This window comes from Galeopterus variegatus, unplaced genomic scaffold (assembly GCF_000696425.1).
Source record: "Galeopterus variegatus unplaced genomic scaffold, G_variegatus-3.0.2 Scaffold332, whole genome shotgun sequence".
Lineage (NCBI taxonomy): Eukaryota > Metazoa > Chordata > Mammalia > Dermoptera > Cynocephalidae > Galeopterus > Galeopterus variegatus.
Window position 1 is genome coordinate 283215 of NW_007726443.1, and position 18776 is coordinate 301990.

The following is an 18776-nucleotide window of genomic DNA, read 5'->3' on the forward strand; positions in this document are numbered from 1 at the left end:
TTAGATTTTTCAGGACATCAAAGTTTTGGGGGAACCACGAGATGTTAAAGGGCTTGTATAAAAATGTTTGCACAAGCTTTTTGATAAAATACTATGCCCAAATGCAATTTTGGTTATGGATAAACAAAGACTGTAGAGGGAAGAGAAAAGTCATGGAGTCTTCGTAATGAACATTTATTTGCATTCTTATCTTCCACATTTTCTCAGGAATCAATTTTCATTTGTTTCATTTGGGAATATTATTTTATAAACATAGTACACCCAATTCTCCTCACATTCTTCTGCAGGTCTCTAAGAGCAGTAGAAATTGCTGCACCATTTCACACCTCTGTGTCCAGTTCCTGGGCAGAAGCACAGTCCTGAACCAAGTTGTGGGCACTTTGTTCCCAGAGGAAGCTAGAATGAGGAGAATCTGATAAATATGTTCACTCCCTCAGGATTCTCCAAAATGTTTTCTTTAGTCCTTTTTTTTTTTCTTTTATATGACTTTACCTGTATGTATTTGGGATAACTGAGTACATTTTTGGTTTAAAATCTGATTTATAAAACTTAACATTTATGGCTTCAGTTCGAATTCCAGAGAAGACTGTCTCTTGCTGGAGAAAAACATCAATTGTAGTTTGTTTTTAAACAAACAAACAAACAAAATAATATATATATGTATATATACTTTTAGTTTATAAATGCTATCTGGCTAGCGATTTTTGAAGTCTCACTATGATTCCTTCAAGTCTAAGGTGGTATAGCAGAAAAATTAAGGGTACAGGTTATGAATGAATTGGCATCAAATTTTGACCTCATTGCTTACTAACTCTGTGACCTTCAACAAGTATCCTAACCTTACAGAGAGCTTCAAGTTTTTTAGGCATTAGTGGAGGGTGATAATATCACTCTTTTCCATAAGTAAAGGTTTGGGAAAGGGAGAAAGTGTGTGCATTACTGAAAAAATGCAGAAAAGGTAGAGCCTTAGAGATAGCACATTTTGAGAATGACAGGTCTCCACCCCTCTGCCATTAGAGCAGGAGAAAATCCCATTTCAGGAGGTAGAATTGCAGCAGATGAAAATTTGCTGTTTGCTGGACATGGTTAATTAGACTAAATTGCAAGCTCCTCTTAAAATTAACCTGGAAATTTAACATAATTTTAATTAATATAGTGATTTCCTCTAGAAGAGGTCAGGGATGGGGGAGGACTTGAGGAATTGTGCTGAACTTTATCCAGAGAAATAAGTCTGAGACTTACTAGATTAATTTTGAAAAAGAATACTGATAAGGGAGGTAGAGACCTAACAAATGTTAAAGTGTATTTTAAAACTACTATAATCAAAATAGTTTGGTAAAGGAATAGGGAGATCAAAAGTAATAGGGGAGCAAAAGTGAGAGTCTAGAAATAGATGTAAACACATAAAATTTAGACTATGGTAAAGACAGCATTTCTAATCTGTCATTATTTGTTACTTAATAAATGATGTTCGGATATCCACTCCCCCCAATTTATATGTATGTGTGTGAATGTATGTATACTTGTATATATATATATTTTCTGCTTATCATATTCCAGATGGATCAAGGATTTAACAATAACATACCATAAAACTATTAGAAGAAAGTGTATGTGAATTTTAAAAAATCGAGTAGGAAAGGTGTTTTTAAGCCTAACACCAAAAATGCCATAAAGGAAAAGACTACTAAATTCAATTTCATAAAAATTAAAATTTATCTATGGCAAAACTATAATAAAGGAAAAACATGAAGTCTGGAAAATATTTGTAACATACCAAACAGACAGGGATTGTTTCATGTGGTTTTCAACTTTTCTATATCATTTTGTTTTGGTATGTCTATGATAAACAGTATATAACTGAATTCCATTTATTTATTTTTACATATTCTTATACTTAATAGATAGACTATATTTTTTCATGGGTGAGTTTAATCTACTTACATTTATTTTGATTCCATGTGCATTTATTTTGTATTTTTTACCTTCCATCTTTTTGCTTTCCTTCTTTTCCCTCCTTTCTGTCCTTCGTAATTATCATTGTTGTATTACATGCCCTAAGCTCTATAGGTATAGTTGCCACCACCCGCAAGTCCCATTAGGGACTTTTCTCAGAACCAGATTGAGCCTCCTGCCCTGTGTTGATTGTGGGAACCCTGCAGTCCAACTACTGAGCCAGCTGGCACTGTGGCTCTGGTGCTGGTGTCCAGGCTGTGTCTGTCTCCCTGACTCCTGGGCATGTCCCGGCCCCAGACAGTGGTTAGGAGAAGCTTGCCAACCTCCATGAGCAGGAGACAGAGTGCTTCTTCATTCCCAGCCTTCGAATGCTCATTGGGCTTCTTTACATTTCCTCACAATGGAAAGTTGTATTTTTCTTACCATTCATGAACTGAAGTCTTGGTTGCTGTTGCCTGTTTTCTAGACTTTGAGCCCAGCGAGACAGAAGCTTTTGGCCTAAACACTCTGCTCTGAGTTTCTGCTACATTTCTGGTCTTTGGAGTGTTTATCTTATTTTTGAGTCAACCATGTCCCTTAAAAAATAATTTTCTCTGTGTTTTGAGAAGAGGAAGAGTTCAAAGCTGAGCTTACAATGACATATTGATCAGAATTTTATTTATAGCAATATTTATAATAGCAAAACATTGGGGTCTGTCTTAATAATTTGGGGTATATTCAGTTATTGAAAAGAGGTAATTGTATAAGTATTTATAGCGAAAATGGCTAAGGTGCTGTAAATTGAAAAAGCAAGTTGTGAAGAATGAATGTTAATTTCATTTGTTTCTAAAGCAAAATGGTACACAGGTTGTGCACTTTCATAAGCATAGAAAGTTTCTGATAAAGCACATGAGACAGTTTTAATAGTTAACTTTGGTTAACTATGGATTTTGCACCTAGGAAGCCTGAGGTGTATTATTATCATGATTTTCTCTTTTCATCTTTTTATATTGTTTGGATAGTCTCCTTCTCTTTGAACATTGGCTACTTTTAGAACAAAATAAAAGAGAAAACAACAGCAACTCCTGTATTCCCCTCAAACTGTATTATTACAATTGACTTTATAGCTTTATACAGTTTTGTGACTCCATAATCATGTGTGTACTTAAGGAACACAAAGTATATTATTGATATTTTAACTTATCATAGTATCCCTAATAAAAGCTTCTCTGTTTCCTAATATAAACATAAACATAGGTATCAAATAGCCAGTTTAATCTTACATACTTCTATAAAATGCTAACATTCATTGTTAGAAAATGCCAGCTCAAAGCTTAGGATCCTGATCATGAGGATTAATAAGCAAGGATACTTTGCAGCTTTACAGGAGTGTTATCTTTTAGAGAAATTGATCCTTCATATAAAGTGTTCAGCCTTTGGGTTAGTCTCTTTTCTTATTAATGGCACTGGCTATCTAAAATTCAAAGTTAAGTGCCCAAAGCTTTTCCAAAGAAAGATAAACTCATCTTTCCTTAAACTACATCATTTTCCTCTCATAGCACATGTGGCTTTAATCCTATGCTTTATGGTGTTTATGTACAAAGTGTCTTAAATTTTCTGTTTTGTGTGTTATTACCTTGGTGCCTCTAATTGTTACTTCATAGCAATTACTCTTTTCTTTCTATTTAAAAATACCTTAATAATGACATTTCTGAAAATTTATCCTAATGAAATAATTAAAGATACATGGAGTTTAAATGAAATATAATCTTGCAGTACTATCAATAATAGTGAAAAAAAAGAAATAACCCAAATATCCAAAACCAAGGAATTGAATAAATAAATCATTGTAAATATTTAGTATACTACTATCCATGCATTAAAAATGAAATTATAGGAAAAAAATATCTATTGACATGGAGAAAAGTTTACAATAAACAGTGTTAAATGAAAAAAAATTAAATCAAATATAACACATGATGTCATTTTTGTAAAAATGTGCATATGCTATTATACACATGCATAGAGAATGTGAACATTTAAACACTCAAATGTCAACTGTGGTTATCTCTGAGTGGTGTGATTACAGGAGAGTTTTATTTTGTTCTCTTTGCTTCTCTGCATTTATTATATTGAGCATGTTTTCATGCATAATAAGATAATCAGTAAAAGGTATTAAAATACACTTCTGTTTCATGTTGTGAAAGTTAAATGTCATACCATTTCTCCCCTTGGATTGTAATTATCCCTCTATATTCATCCAACTGTCTTTTGATCCGTGACTTGGTTTTGTTGCTGGACATTCTCACTCAGGTCAGAAAAGACAGAGCTGTAAAGAGCTGTTTTTAGTTTAAACCCCTGTCCCCACCCAGAATATAACAGTTTCAACTTGCTAAGAGATGGGAGGAAGATGAGCGAAAGGTAGATTTCAAGCTGACTTTATTTTACTATAACTAATCATGTTATTCTGCCTAAGGTTTCAGAGTAACTTTACTGCAAATATTAATATTTTATCACAGTCATGAAATTCCTGAGACTGCCTACTGAAAGTAATCAGTAATAAAAACAAAAAATAAAATAATGATAATACTCCCAAATATTCTGATCCATCTCAAAATTGACAGAGCTTATTGCTTTCCATAAAAAGTAACTGCTAACAAGAAAAAACAGAAAGAAAAAAACCATTCCTCATAAAGTTATGGACTAGTTTAGTGAATTACCTGAAATGCGGAATGGCTAGCCCTTCCTTGCCTGGAATGTGCAGAAATCACTCTTTATACTCTGAAGGAAGATCTTCCAACCTCCTCAAATCCATAGCAATGAATAGTTGCTTGAGTCCTGGGTACATCATTTTCTACATCCTTCAAACTTAATTATTTTACCTAAGACCACAGAATAGAAATACTGTTCACTCTCTGCAAGAGGATAAAATAGCTCTCTCTTTTCACTTCCTTGACTTATACTTAATGTATCAGAAAACTAAGCTCTTAATTTCAGAGCTTAAATTTCTTAATTTTTGAGGGGGGGAAAATTTGGATTTTTGAGAGGTGAAACAGAAAGAAATGGATTGGATAACAAAACCACACAAACATTAAAAGTCTTTTTAAAAAACTTCACTGTCTTTGTTGCAGTTGGTAATCAGTTAAGGTATAAATGAGCAGTAGTTATAACTTATAATAATGTCTTAATTTCATTTTACTTTCCTCCTTCCTATTTTCCTCATTCTTATTCAACAAAAATGAGGAATTCAGAACATTTAACATATAATAGCAGCTGAAAAATTTAAAATATTTTCTTTTTTTAGAGTTTTTTTGTGGTTTGGAAAACATTTAGTAATATTTTTAGGTTCCATGATACTTTAACATATTAATTTAGCATGATACTTTAACATATTAATTTAGCTATAAGTTTGGAGACAAAAATTTTTATGTATTTGCTCTGGAGGGAGCAGTATCATTCATTTCTCTCCAGAAATTCTGTTGGGTAGCTTGATGATTTGACCTTGGAAATAATCGGACAAGAAAAGTAGCTTGGTTTGACAGAGAGGCCCATTTTAAATTTTGTTGTTATTCACTAGGGTTTCTCACATAAACATATGTGAATAACTTTTAAAATGTCCAGTACTTGAAAAAGCAGTTTTGAGAGCTTTAAGGTGTTAGCTTTCACTTCAGTATCCCGAAATATCCTCCTGAGATGGCTTGCTAATTCCTAGAGTAGTTTCCCACCTCACACTGTGTCAGTTTGGGAAAGAAAAAAAATTTACCCTGACAACACAGCCCATAGAATACTCTCTTTGTGTGGCTCTCCAGTACCATCTTCTGCCTTGTGAGGCTGGATTCTTCATTGCCTCACTCATGCTGTGTGGCACTGGTCTCCAAATGGTCTCCTGCCTCCAGCCCCTCTCTTCCAGCCCCACTCCCACCCCCACCCCACAGTCTAGAAATTCTTCCAGAACATTAACCTAATTCCTCAGCTTAAAACACTTTGATGGTTTCCCTGACAGGCATCATAATAGTGTTTCTCAAACCAATATCTGAGGACTTCTGGAATAAATTTAAATTTTAGGGCCGAGCCCGTGGCTCACTCGGGAGAGTGTGGCGCTGGGAGCGCAGCGACACTCCCACCGTGGGTTCGGATCCTCTATAGGAATGGCCGGTGCTCTCACTGGCTAAGTGCGGTGCGGGCGACACCACACCAAGGGTTGCGATCCCCTTACTGGTCATGAAAAAGACAAAAAAAATAAATAAATAAAATAAATTTAAATTTTATTCCTTTTTTATAATGATAAAAAATTAACAAGCACACCCTACTTCCTCAGAATGGAAGCCCTGTAACCAAGTATCATATTCATGCTTGTGTGTCATGGATGCCAAATCTTGTTCTTTCTAATGAAGCGTTTGTTTCTCACACTGATCCAGGACCTATAGCCATATTCTCAGAGGCATTTTCATTTTGAGGAGAATCCAGATGAGAAACAGTCACCACAGGGCAGGATCCAAACGCCCCAATGTGGATGAAAAGTCCTTGTGTTCTGCCTTGCTGTAAAGCTAGGCGACCACACCAGTAGTCGGGCTCTTTTACCTGCCCTAATCCTGCCGACTGGGCCGATTGTAAAGCTAGGGCTGGGTCTGGAGCTCCCAGACCCCTCAAGCCCATTCACAGACTGGGTCACAAACCCTTCCCACGCCAGGCTGGGTCACCAGACCCCTTACACGCCAAGCTGGGTCACCAGACCCCCTCACGCAGGTCCATGAGCTAGGCAACCAGCCAAAAGGTCCCTGGAGTCATAGGTTGTAAAGCATGGCTGTGTGGAGCAGACACCCGAGGCTGACACCCACCCGCCTGCTTCACTGAAACTCCTCTCTCTTTCTCTCTCTCCTACACCTCTCTCCTCTCCTCTCTTCTCTCCTCTCTCCTCTTTCTCTGTCTGTAGAACGCAAGAATAGCAACAAAACTAAAAAGATACATTGGCCCGCATGCCTAGCTCATGGACCTGTGTGAGGGGGGTCTGGTGACCCAGCCTGGAGTGTGAGGGGTCTGGTGGCCCAGCCTGGTGTGTGAAGGGTTTGTGACCCAGTCTGTAAATGGGCTTGAGGGATCTGGGAACTCCAGACCCAGCCCTACCTTTACAATCGGCCCAGTCGTGCAGGATTACCAGCAGGTAAAAGAGCCTGATGACTGGCGTGGTCGCCTAGCTTTACAATTGGCATCACGAACAGGATTAAGAGCTAGACACTTGCCTATTCCTCTTAGTGGTTCTCCTTCACATTATCCCTCTCTCCCTGCACTCCAGCCCCTGAGTGACAAGTAGCCCCTGTAAAAGCGGGGCCATTTCAAGCATTTGCCTTCTCTTCCGTAAGCTGGTCTTTGCCAGTGATAATTCCTCTCCTCCACTCCACCTGTTGAACACATACTCCTGTAGACCCAGCCTTTCCTGAAGACCCCATTACCAGGTACGATTAAAAACTCCCATCTTGGCTGCAGTTACTCTTCACATAGGGAATTGTGTCACCAATAAACTACCCCCCAAATGTAGTGACTTTAAACAACATTTACTATCACGTGGTTTCAGTGGGTCAGGAATCTGGGTGAGCCCTAGCTGGGTACTATGGCTCTGAGTCTCTCGCAGTCCGCGGTGTTTCCTAGTAACTCACATGGTTTTGGTCTGAGGGCCTCCCTGAATTCCTGGACTCACAACATGACAGCTTGCTTCATCCAAAGAAGCAAGAGAGAGGGTACTTCTCAGTCTTTCATGACCTAATCACAGAAGTGACCTGCCGGCACTGTTGCTGTCTTCTGCTTATTAGAAGAGAAGTGCTAGGTCCAACCCACACTCAAGGGCAGGGAGTTATGTACTCGAAAATGGGGATCACTGGGGACTGTTTATGAAGTCTGTGTACCCCAGCCTGCAGGACACCTGTGAACAGGCCAAATGAGGAAGCCCTGGACTGGATTGGAGGCTGCTTGTCCTCAGTCTTATTTCTCTGCCTCTGATGGTACAGGCATGTTGATGCCATGACTGTGATTCCAGGGCTTAAAGAGAGGTATATTTTAAATAATCTAGCTCTTAAATACCATTTGAAAGTCAACTCCCTCGTCTGATCTTCAACTGAAGAAAAAATTGTCTATTTTAGTGCTAGAAGAACTCTCTGGGTTGGACTTAGTAAGAAAAGGTGATATAGCTCACTGAGAGTGCATCCTTAAGAAATTTGCAAATGCAGTTTCAGATTTACATCCTGAATTTAGCTCCTAACCTGGAATAAGATGAAAGTCCTCTATATTTTCAAATGTGACCCCTCTAAAACCTGCTGCACTGTTTACTTGTCTCTCTTTTAGCTGGGAGCTATTTGACAGCCTGGCCTATGCCTGATTTATTTCCAACGTCAGCACTTTGGCTCTCAATATTCTGTTAAAAAAGATGTACTAACTTGGTATATTTTTCTGTGTCTTTAATACGTTCAGTACTAAATTTACTAAGCATTACTAGGGTTTTAATAGTTGGGAATTTTACAGATCTTTCTCTGGCATACATGCTTAAAAAGAGTGACCTGGGTCTATGCTACCTATAATTTGTATGTTATTTTGCTAGTTAGTTAGGGTATTAGCAGTTTTGCCTTTGAATTAAAGTTCTCTACTTTTCTCTCCAAGTTTCCAAATATTTTGTCCTTTTGAGTCAAGGGACTTGCCCTGATTTTATGATGACATTTGGGTACGATATTTAAACCGTTGAAAGTTATAAAAACGACCCTTTGGTATTAAATGTAATAAATGCCTCTGAATTAAATACATGCACAGGTTCTCCTATATGAGCTTTGTGAGCCCAAACTGTTCCTGTTACAGATTCTCATTGTAATTGGATTCTATAACATTCTCTCATCCCCCAAGAGTATACCAGGCCATGCAAGTTCCTCATGGCTTGGTGTTGATGTATACTTAGGGTCTTCTGAGGTTTTGGCTCTCATCTCTCAACTAGTGTGTGACACTGGTACTACTGTTGGTGATCTCCACTTCTGCGGAGGCAGAAGTGTGTCTCTGTAAGAAAACAAAACAAAAACAAAACTAGTTTTATCTTTAAGAGATTTATAGCAACTCTCAAATAAAGGGAGCAGGAGTGACTTCTAGAACTGACCTATCTTTGCTCGGACTCACCTTATTAAGAATGTTTTCTCTCCTTTACTCATGGATACTTTGCACTGTGTTCATTTGTTCAGTCTTGTATTTCTTTTTAATTATATAATATTGCCCTGCTTGAATGTTTTAAATTAGACTGTAAACTCCTCTTCTTTCTCCCTCTGTTTAGATATCTTGGATATCTTTTCCAACTTTGTACCCACTGTAACACTACCCCAAACACATTTCTAAATAGGAGTCAGCACATAGGTGGTCCAGTGTAGATTTATTGGAGATGCAGTGGAGTAGATGGGTGATGAGGGGCTGAACATGACTAGACTTGGAGTGAGGGATGAACATGAGTTCTAGAAGGCTTTGTCACAACACTCAGTTAGCTCAGCATGGAAAAAGATGGGTGCCAGGCTCTCCTTTGACTCTCTGAATGCACCAGACTATGTTACTGCCATGAAATTCCACTGTAATATTTTCTAGTTGGGATTCATTCGCAGTTTAATATGCCTCTGGTTCTGGCTTGACTTTTCCCCCAGGAAGAGCCTAAAATCTCTTCATTATAATATAGACAGTGTACTGCACTTTGAATACAAATTTATCCATGTTCAGAGTAATTTTTCTTGTGATTGTCTCTACCCTGGAGAAGTGCCTTTAATGAATTACATACAAATTGTGTAATTTAAGAAGTTAATTTGGTTTTCTGGTTACACAGGACTAAAAACAGCCCTCGTAGAAAGAGATGATTTCTCATCAGGGACCAGCAGCAGAAGCACTAAATTGATCCATGGTGGTGTGAGATATCTTCAGAAGGCCATCATGAAGTTGGATATTGAGCAGGTAATTGTGTATGCTGGTTGTTAAACAAAAATTGCGACTATGCTTTCTTCTACCCAATTAAATCAGTTTTTTTTTTCCCTTTTAATGGCATTTAACATTTCTTCCTGTTTGAAATACCTATTCAATGTATTCTGCTGGAATATCTTCCAGGAGAGGTGTGTCAGTTCCTTCCTGTAGTATTATGTTGATGGGTAATCAGAGCCTTTTGCTATACATGGATGTGTTGCCTTTTAACAATTGCTATTGGGTTTTTGCCCAGGGCCACCAAATTGCTACTTCACCAGCAGTTTCAGGGGAGCTGTGTTGTAATGCAGGGGGAGTGCCAGTTTGATCCTCTTAACTGCAACTGCAATCACACACTCATATTGTTCCTGACATATTCTTCAGGAAAAGATGATCTGAGTCATGCTTTTCTTATGTCACACTTTATTGTGTCCAGTCTGCCACCATTTGAAAACTGCCAAGGCAGTGTGGAAGATGACATTTCCCAGAGGGGTAAAAAAAATCAGCTGAACTCCCTATCTGCTTTTCGTACATGAAAAGCGCAGCAGCACTGACTTGACATTGTCAAATTTTGAATCTATCCCCTTTTTTTTCTTGACAAGCCATTTTTTAATCTGTCCCCTTTTCTTATGTTTCTCTTCAGCATCATTCATGATGGATGCACAGAAAACAGCATAGGATTTAGAATCGACTTACTTGTATTGTGTTCTGGCTTATTTACTCAACATCCATGAGCCTCAGTTTTCTCATTTGTGAAATTAGGATTAAAATATTAATGCTGGCTCTTTAGAGAGGCATAAGAGGACTGCAGGAGTTAAGACAAAAGCCATTTTATAATCTGTAAAATACTGTGCAACTGTTAAGTATTTGCTTGGTTTAGTGAAGGCAGGAAGGAAACTTTTAGCATGAATTTGAACAATCTATTATCTCTTACACGGAGAAAATATTATGGGGAGCTGAGGAAGGGGGACAATACAGAGAATGCAAGATAAATGGTTACAATAATCTTGTAACTCAAGTCAGGAAAATATCTTACACCTGGGAACTCTGACAGCATGTTTTTCTCCTATGCAAATACAGTTAAGGTTTCTAAAAAATCTTTGAGGTTGACAGCATGATGTATTATTAGAAATTTGATTAGGGGGGAGCTATCCTCGCTCAGAGGTAGAAGGTTTCTGTGTATCAATCAGTTGGCAGGGTGTCTATTTGCCATTTGAAAATATTATGATCTGTTACTGCCAAACTAATTTCCTCTGTTTTGCTTTTCAGTATAGAATGGTAAAAGAAGCCCTTCATGAGCGTGCCAACCTACTAGAAATTGCTCCTCATTTATCAGCTCCATTGCCTATAATGCTTCCAGTTTACAAGTAAGCCTTTTGGTGTCACCTGCTTACTATTTGCTTGTCTGAGGTCAATAGAACAATAGTTTTAATGGAAATAATCCCTCAATGTGTATTTCTTAATGTGATTTTAATTGGTCCTAATCTTTAATCTTTTTCAAATATTTTTCCTTTGTTGTATTTTAAAGTGAGACTTTTCCTAAGTTACTCTCTACTGACGCATCTGTAAGGACCAAATGTTGAAGGCAAAGGAGGTCACGTTCTATATTTATAATTAGTAGTGTCTTACTTCAGTTTCTGAGAGTATAGAGATGAACAACTGCATTTGCACTGAGGAACATAAGAGGATCATTTGCAGAGTGTAAAATGCAGAGCTGAAAAGCATCTGGCTGCAAAATCTGAATCTACCATGTACTGGCTCGAAACTCAAACCATTTTGGGTCATTTTAAGTGTCCAAGTTGGAAAACAGTTTATATGAAAAAGTGTATTATGTATATAACTCTTAGCCACATGAGTGTTATGATGGCCTAGAAACAGATTTTATAATTTTGTCCATCTTTTGTCATAGATTGCTTAGGACTCCTTAAACCAGTGATTCTGGCCCTACGTGCACATTACAGTCACCCAGACCCCCACCCTAGTCTAGTTAAATCAATCTCTGGACATGTGAGAGGCCCAGGAATCAGTATTTATTTTTAATGTTCCTCAGAGAATTCTAATATGCAGTTAGGTGGAGAATCACTGCCTTAGAGAAGATTCATTTAAAATCTTGCTGATTCATTTTGTACTTTAGCTGTGTTGGTGTCAGAAACAGTTATGCAGGTTTCCTGTTTCTTTTGCAGTCCACTTCTGGATGTGCTTTGTTTTTCTTAGATGAAAAGTATTGTGTAATATAAGGTGACATTCTATAATGTTATACACTGTTTCTAAAGAAAACTTTCCCCCTATTTATGCTGTAGGTGGTGGCAATTACCTTACTACTGGGTAGGAATCAAGCTGTATGATCTGGTTGCAGGAAGTAATTGCCTGAAAAGCAGTTATGTCCTCAGCAAATCAAGAGCCCTTGAGCATTTCCCAATGCTCCAGAAGGACAAACTGGTAGGAGCAATTGTCTACTATGATGGTATGTGATTTTTTCTTTTTACAAGATACTTTTCTTTCACTCATGATCATTATTGTATACTCTTAATGAGACAGTTTTGCATCCTTACTTTTAATGCTAATCTTACAGGAAGCGCAAATGCATATGCATACCCCCCCACCATTTTCTCTAATATTGGCTGAAAAAGTCCCCATCATGTTTTGCTTTTAATATTGCTTGTTTTACATATTCCTTTTCTCCCTTGATTTCTACTTTGTGTCTCATGGTTGGTTTGGTCCATTTCTCATCATTGCAAATTTGGTGCCTACCCTAATGCCATTTAATTTGTTATGTTTTTGCCAGTGAATACTTGCCTTGTGAATATATTATAGTGTTGGAAGCAGCTGAGATCTGTTAGGTTTTCTAGATGAAACCTCTGTTTTCAAGGGGTTATAAACCTAGAGAAAAATGCCCCTTGGGCTGAAATTGACATGTTTGTATTTTGCACAGGACACAATTCTTGAACATATAATTTATGTGATGAAGGTAGGTGAACATTGCATCTGTTAAAACAAACCCTCAGTTTTTATTGCTTATTTTTATTGTCGTTAGATCTTTTCTAGCAGTGACATTACCTGGTGTCCATTTGCCATATGTTCAATGTTTATTCTTTTTTTGCATGTGTACAATATAATTTTGTACACTTTTATTTGAATGAGCTAAACACTTAATATATCTCCAGACAGACCATAAAACAATACAAAACTAAACAGGCAAAGCCATTTGTGAAATTTTACTAGTAGTTTTAAAGTGTGTGTGGGATTGGAATATAGTCCAATGATGTCCATTTACAAGGAAATAGCTGGACACAGATAGTTGTATGTGTTCAAAAAGTCTTAGAAATTTTATGACACAAAAGACAGCTTAGGCTCTATATGTCAGTGAAGAAATATTTTTGTTGTTTTGGGTTTTTTTAGTTGTTATTGTTTTGTTTTGTTTTTTTCAGGAAACTTAGATATTTATACTTCATATTATGGAATGTTGTCAAAGCTACCCCTTCTTTTTTTCTTCTTTCCAGTGTTAAGTTTCTCAATCAATTCAGCTGTCAGGCTTTCGTATATAAATGCAAAATGTGTATGTGAAGAAGGGGCAATGAGAACCAAACTCAAGAAAATCTCCTAGGAGCAACAATATTAGAAAAATGTTAAGGGCCTTAGACAAACATTAAAAGCTAGAAAATTCACGGTTTGTAGTGCCTTCTAGCATCTGAACACCACAGGGGGGGCCACTTAACTACTTTTTTGGTGCCCTTGAATGAGCCTACATGTTAAAGGACAATCTTAACTGTGAATTTGCTTTCTCTGCATCAGACCCTTAATGTTAATCCATTGTAGTTTATTGAGTGATTATAGTAAAGACGTTTCTTTTTTGGTCCAGGAAGAATAAGAAGGCATTCTGTAAATAACATCCTGCCCATCCTGACATGGAAATGTTTGTGCCCTTTGCCTCTTAGTACTAATCCCTCCTGTACAAAACCTCTCAAATACTTGTTCATTTTCTATACCGTGTGATGTATTAGGCACTAACTAATTTTATGTATTAGCTTTATGTATCTGAATATCCTTAATAGGAATCAGTGGATATCATATCTGAATTTGCGATATCCTGTCTTATGTTGGTTTGGTATTGTTATTAACTATAGATTCTTATTGACTCTACATGGAGAAACCAAGGGAAACATATGTTATGCAATGCAGAAGAAACATTATTCTATTAGGATCGTGTGATGTATTAGGCACTAACTAATTTTATGTATTAGCTTTATGTATCTGAATATCCTTAATAGGAATCAGTGGATATCATACCTGAATTTGCGATATCCTGTCTTATGTTGGTTTGGTATTGTTATTAACTATAGATTCTTATTGACTCTATATGGAGAAACCAAGGGAAACATATGTTATGCAATGCAGAAGAAACATTATTCTATTAGGATCAAAAGGAAAAAGAATTTCTTTAATCTAGGATTGATCTTTATAGCTTGTTATAGGTTGCAAAATTATGAGTTTAGTAAAGATTAATGAAATATTTAAAAATTATTATTTGTAATAATTTCAAATCAGTGTGTGGAAATTGGTTGTAAAGTCTTAAGTCTTGAACCAAAGGAGTAAAAATAATTATATTCTAGTCATTTAAAGTAAATAATTTGTTTTTTGACCTTGTTTTGAAATGATATAGGACCATCTATGTCATACTTGAGGTTAGGCAAAATAAGAATGTGAAACAGTGTAGTTCTATGGTTTTACTTCTGTATTCACAGATAGGGCAACTCCTGTTTTACCTAATACGGTGTAATGAGCAAATTAAATATCAACATGGAAATAAGGTGGAGAGGAGAATGTAGGTAAAGAAATGAAATGCAGTAAATGCATGCTTAGAAAAAGGAAGGAATGCCATTTTAAAGTGACCATACATAACAATTTTTATAGCTCTCATCTACAGAAAATCTTGATTCGAATGAAAAAGTGGCATAAGTAATTGAATGAACTTTTAACTGCTACAAGAAGTTTACTAACTGAAAACTTTTACTAGTAAAGTGTTATGCAGTTATTTCAGCACCAGCGAAAAGTGAAACAATGGTGTGAAAATATAGTGGGACAGATTAGTAAACATTGCCATTAACTTGGAAAAGGGTTGAGATAACTTTTAAGGTCCCTTCAACACAGAGATGTTAGGGTTGTAAGATATTCATTCCCTCTGAAGTACAAAATATTCAAACGTAAAATTACTTATAAGCACAGTTCATCCTAAATAAATTCTGATGTATATTGCATATGATTAAGGCAAAATCTATTCCTCCACAAAAGTCCATAAAGGTAATAAAATAAATTCACATACTTTTTTTAATGTAGGAATTATAGTGGCTATTCTGTGCATGGCATAAGTATGATCCATTGCCATATTTTATTGTTAGCTGCTGAAAAAAACCCTCACACATATGGAGGAATAACTACCATCTTTTTTATGCAGACAGAGTAAATGTCAGATTTCTCAGTAAAATCCATATGAAATAAAAGTTGGGATAGGAAGTAACGTACCAGGTTTTTCCTCCAGTTATATTTTCTTCTTATATTCTGTTAGAGAAAACATGCTGTCAGCTCACTGGTTTTCTGACCAAGACAGGTCCTAGTGTTTTCTGTCTAGCCCTTTGACAGCTCCTAGCAGAAATCTACCAGCTGGACCCTGGCCATGGCCATTGCTACCGATAAGGGGATTACCAGGAAGAGAGTGTGGTGGCCAGGACAACTTTCCCAAGTCAGAAGGAGGTGTTTAAGGCATGATGTGCTTGGGTGACTTGGCAGCCTGTTAGATTATGTAAACCAGCTGCTGGGGGTAGCTGGTTTCCTCAGGAATTACTTTGTTTTTCCCTATCAACTTTACTTCAATCATCTGGTTCCCAGAGTGGATCTCTAGTGCCATTGTAGTTGGATTCCAGTTATCCAATCCAGTGCACAGAAAATGAGATGTAATTAAAAATCATTAAATATTTAAAACCATTAAATACCCCCATTAAGTCTCTATAAAATGAAACTGGAGAACAAAATTATAGCTTTAAATTCTTCCTTTCTGAGAGTCAAGACATTGACAGAAAGAGATGTCTGTTATTTCATACCTATAAGTATTCCTCATGCACATGTGAAAGTAGCAACCTACAAGAAATTACACTGGCTTTCCTAATGTAAATAAAAGTTGGTTACATCCATGTTTCAAAGGGGGAATTAAAGCACAGGTTTCACTAGAATATTCATTTTTATTCTAACCTAAAACTCACAGCCTACAAATAGATGAATTCAGCTTTTGAGAGAGCAAAGCCAATTTAATCTCTGGCTCCCCTGAGGTAAATGTAGTTCACGGTCCTGCCCCCACCCCAACCTCGGCTATAATCCCTGGCTCCTGGAGGTAAAAATGCACTGAAGTGAGGAAAATTCTGCAGCAGGATATAATGATCCAAAATGACAGGGACAATAATGACAATGAATTTCATGTCTCCCAGTCATGAGCTGGAGATGCTTCACTAGGCTGACTTACACAATTAAATTGTTACAGGTACAGCAGGAGATGCAGTTAGCTGTGTGCTTTGGGGAACGTTGCCTCTGGCAAAAGACATATTGTGGAATCCAGACTCTTTTGTTAGGAAAAAACTATTACTCCTTTAGGCATGCATCCGCGATTGTACACTTTAATAAAAGAAAGCCTGGGTTAAAGACAAGTCTTTTAAGGTGTTGATTTTATCTACTTTGAAAGATAAAAAAAAAAAAAAGAAAAAAAATCAATTACCTAGTACTACAAAGGCAATTTTTTTGGTCTTATGTTTTTCCATCGAGTTCCTGGAACATAAGTCATGTCTATAGATCGTGCCTTTCATCCTCATTTATACTGTTTGTAAACATAGTTGTTGAACTAATTGCGTATTATCTACTTTAAATCTGAAAGACACATTAATTTCTTCAGAGTAATAGAAACAATGTAGATTCACAAACAAAACAGCAGAGCCAGTATGCAAGTTTGGGTTACCTGCTTCATCATGTAATTCTTGTAATTTGGAATGGTAGTCTCTGAAGTATGGAGTGTGTGAGCTTCACAGAGGTGTGTGAGGTGCATGGGACCATCCCCTGGGGTGTAGGAAGAACACATTAGGACTTCTACTTAGATCTATTTTTATCAATTCTTTATAAATATCTGCTTTGTATAACAATGCTTCAAATGTCTATAATATATAAGGACAGTAGCACATGCAGGTAATTTATAAATAAATACACTCATGGGGGGTATGTGCTGACGCTCACTTTACTTTTGGAACGCTCAATTTAATTTTTCTTTTTTTTGGCCACTGGATTAATAATTTGTTATTATTTTATTTCTTTCATAATTAGCTAATTTAAACGTTCTCAAGATGGTTGCATTCAGCGAGAGGAAAAATTCCTCTAGAAGAGTAAATATTGCCAAATCCCTTCCTTGATTCCCTAGGTCCAATTTCTATGAACTTTGAGGTGGCTACAAACAAACAAACAACCTGTTGAATAAAAGGGTGTATTATTTGGGGGACCTCAAAATTGTCAAAATTTGGCATGATACATTAAAAACTTGTCTTTATTGTTTTTATTTCAATTTCCATCCTAAAATAGAAATATAATAAATACTTTTTAAAATATGAAGTTCTGAGCCGGCCCATGGCTCACTTGGGAGTGCGGTGCCGATCACACCAAGGCCACGGGTTCGGATCCCTATATAGGGATGGCCGGTTGGCTCACTTGGGAGAGCGTGGTGCTGACAACACCAAGTCAAAGGGTTAAGATCCCCTTACCGGTCATCTTTTGGGGAAAAAAAAATATGAAGTTCTATTTATCAAACATTCCCGAAGCTCCTAACCCTTTTTAGATCCTTATTATTGTACAAACCAAGGTTAAAAATTATGTAAATATTGATACATATAAAAGAATACATGTAACACATAATGTAAGTTGTGAAGCTTAATCATAAAAACCCTGGGATCCACAATTGGCCTTAAAACCTAGAATTTTACCAGTGCACTCAAACTATTTTGTGACTACTCCCCATTTCATCCTCCCTTCCTCTCCCTAAAAATAACCACTGTTCTGAATTTTGTTATTAAGATTCTTCTCTTCCTTTTTTTCAATCTAATCATGTATACATATATTTTAAAATAATCTATTGTTTAGTTTTGTTTTTAAACTTTGTAAAAGTATTATATGATGCGTTATACAAGTTGATATAAACACTTTGGAAACCAGTTGGATACACCCAGTAAAGTTGAACATGCATATACCTTGTAATCCAGTAATTCTGTTACTAGATGTATGCCCCAGAGAAACTCTTGCACGTGTCCACCAGGAGATATGTACAAAAAAAAATAATTGAAACAGTGTAATTTCAAAAAGGGAAATAATACAAATATCCACCAAGAGACAAATGAATAAATACCTTACGGTCTATTTCACATACTGGAGTGAAACAGCATTGAAAATAAATGAACTACAACTAAACCGAACAGCACAGAAAAGTCTTAGAAAAATGATGTTGGAGATGACATGATAAATTGTTTCACAATTATAGGCATCACATTGTATTAAAAAGCTACTTTTCAAAGAGGTGCAGTTGAAACAATCAGCAATATATAAATATGTAGGTGACCTGGTTTTACAAATGTAACTGAGTTTTGAGCCCCCATTGCACATCTACAAATCTAGGCTCTTTTGAGATTTAAATGAACTAATAAATGTAAAATATCTTTATAAGTTCAAAACATTATTCAAATATTAATTCTTTAATTTGGGCCAATTTCGTGGGTACTCTATAGTCCACCAAATTTCTATTTTTCTTGAAAATGTTCCAAAGTGAAGCATCAGTTCCACAGGTATGCCCCTTATTTATTTAA

At 36.5% G+C, this 18776-nt stretch overlaps 1 protein-coding gene across 1 annotated transcript in view; it reads left to right on the plus strand.

The window, feature by feature from the left end:
* GPD2 (glycerol-3-phosphate dehydrogenase 2 (mitochondrial)) overlaps positions 1 to 18776 on the plus strand; it is a 97677-nt gene that overhangs the window by 22583 nt on the left and 56318 nt on the right. Inside the window, exons 3-5 of the mRNA XM_008567581.1 lie at positions 9770 to 9894; positions 11167 to 11264; positions 12198 to 12361. Of these exons, the coding sequence (XP_008565803.1) occupies positions 9770 to 9894; positions 11167 to 11264; positions 12198 to 12361 (387 nt within the window). The remainder of the gene's footprint in view (positions 1 to 9769; positions 9895 to 11166; positions 11265 to 12197; positions 12362 to 18776) is intronic.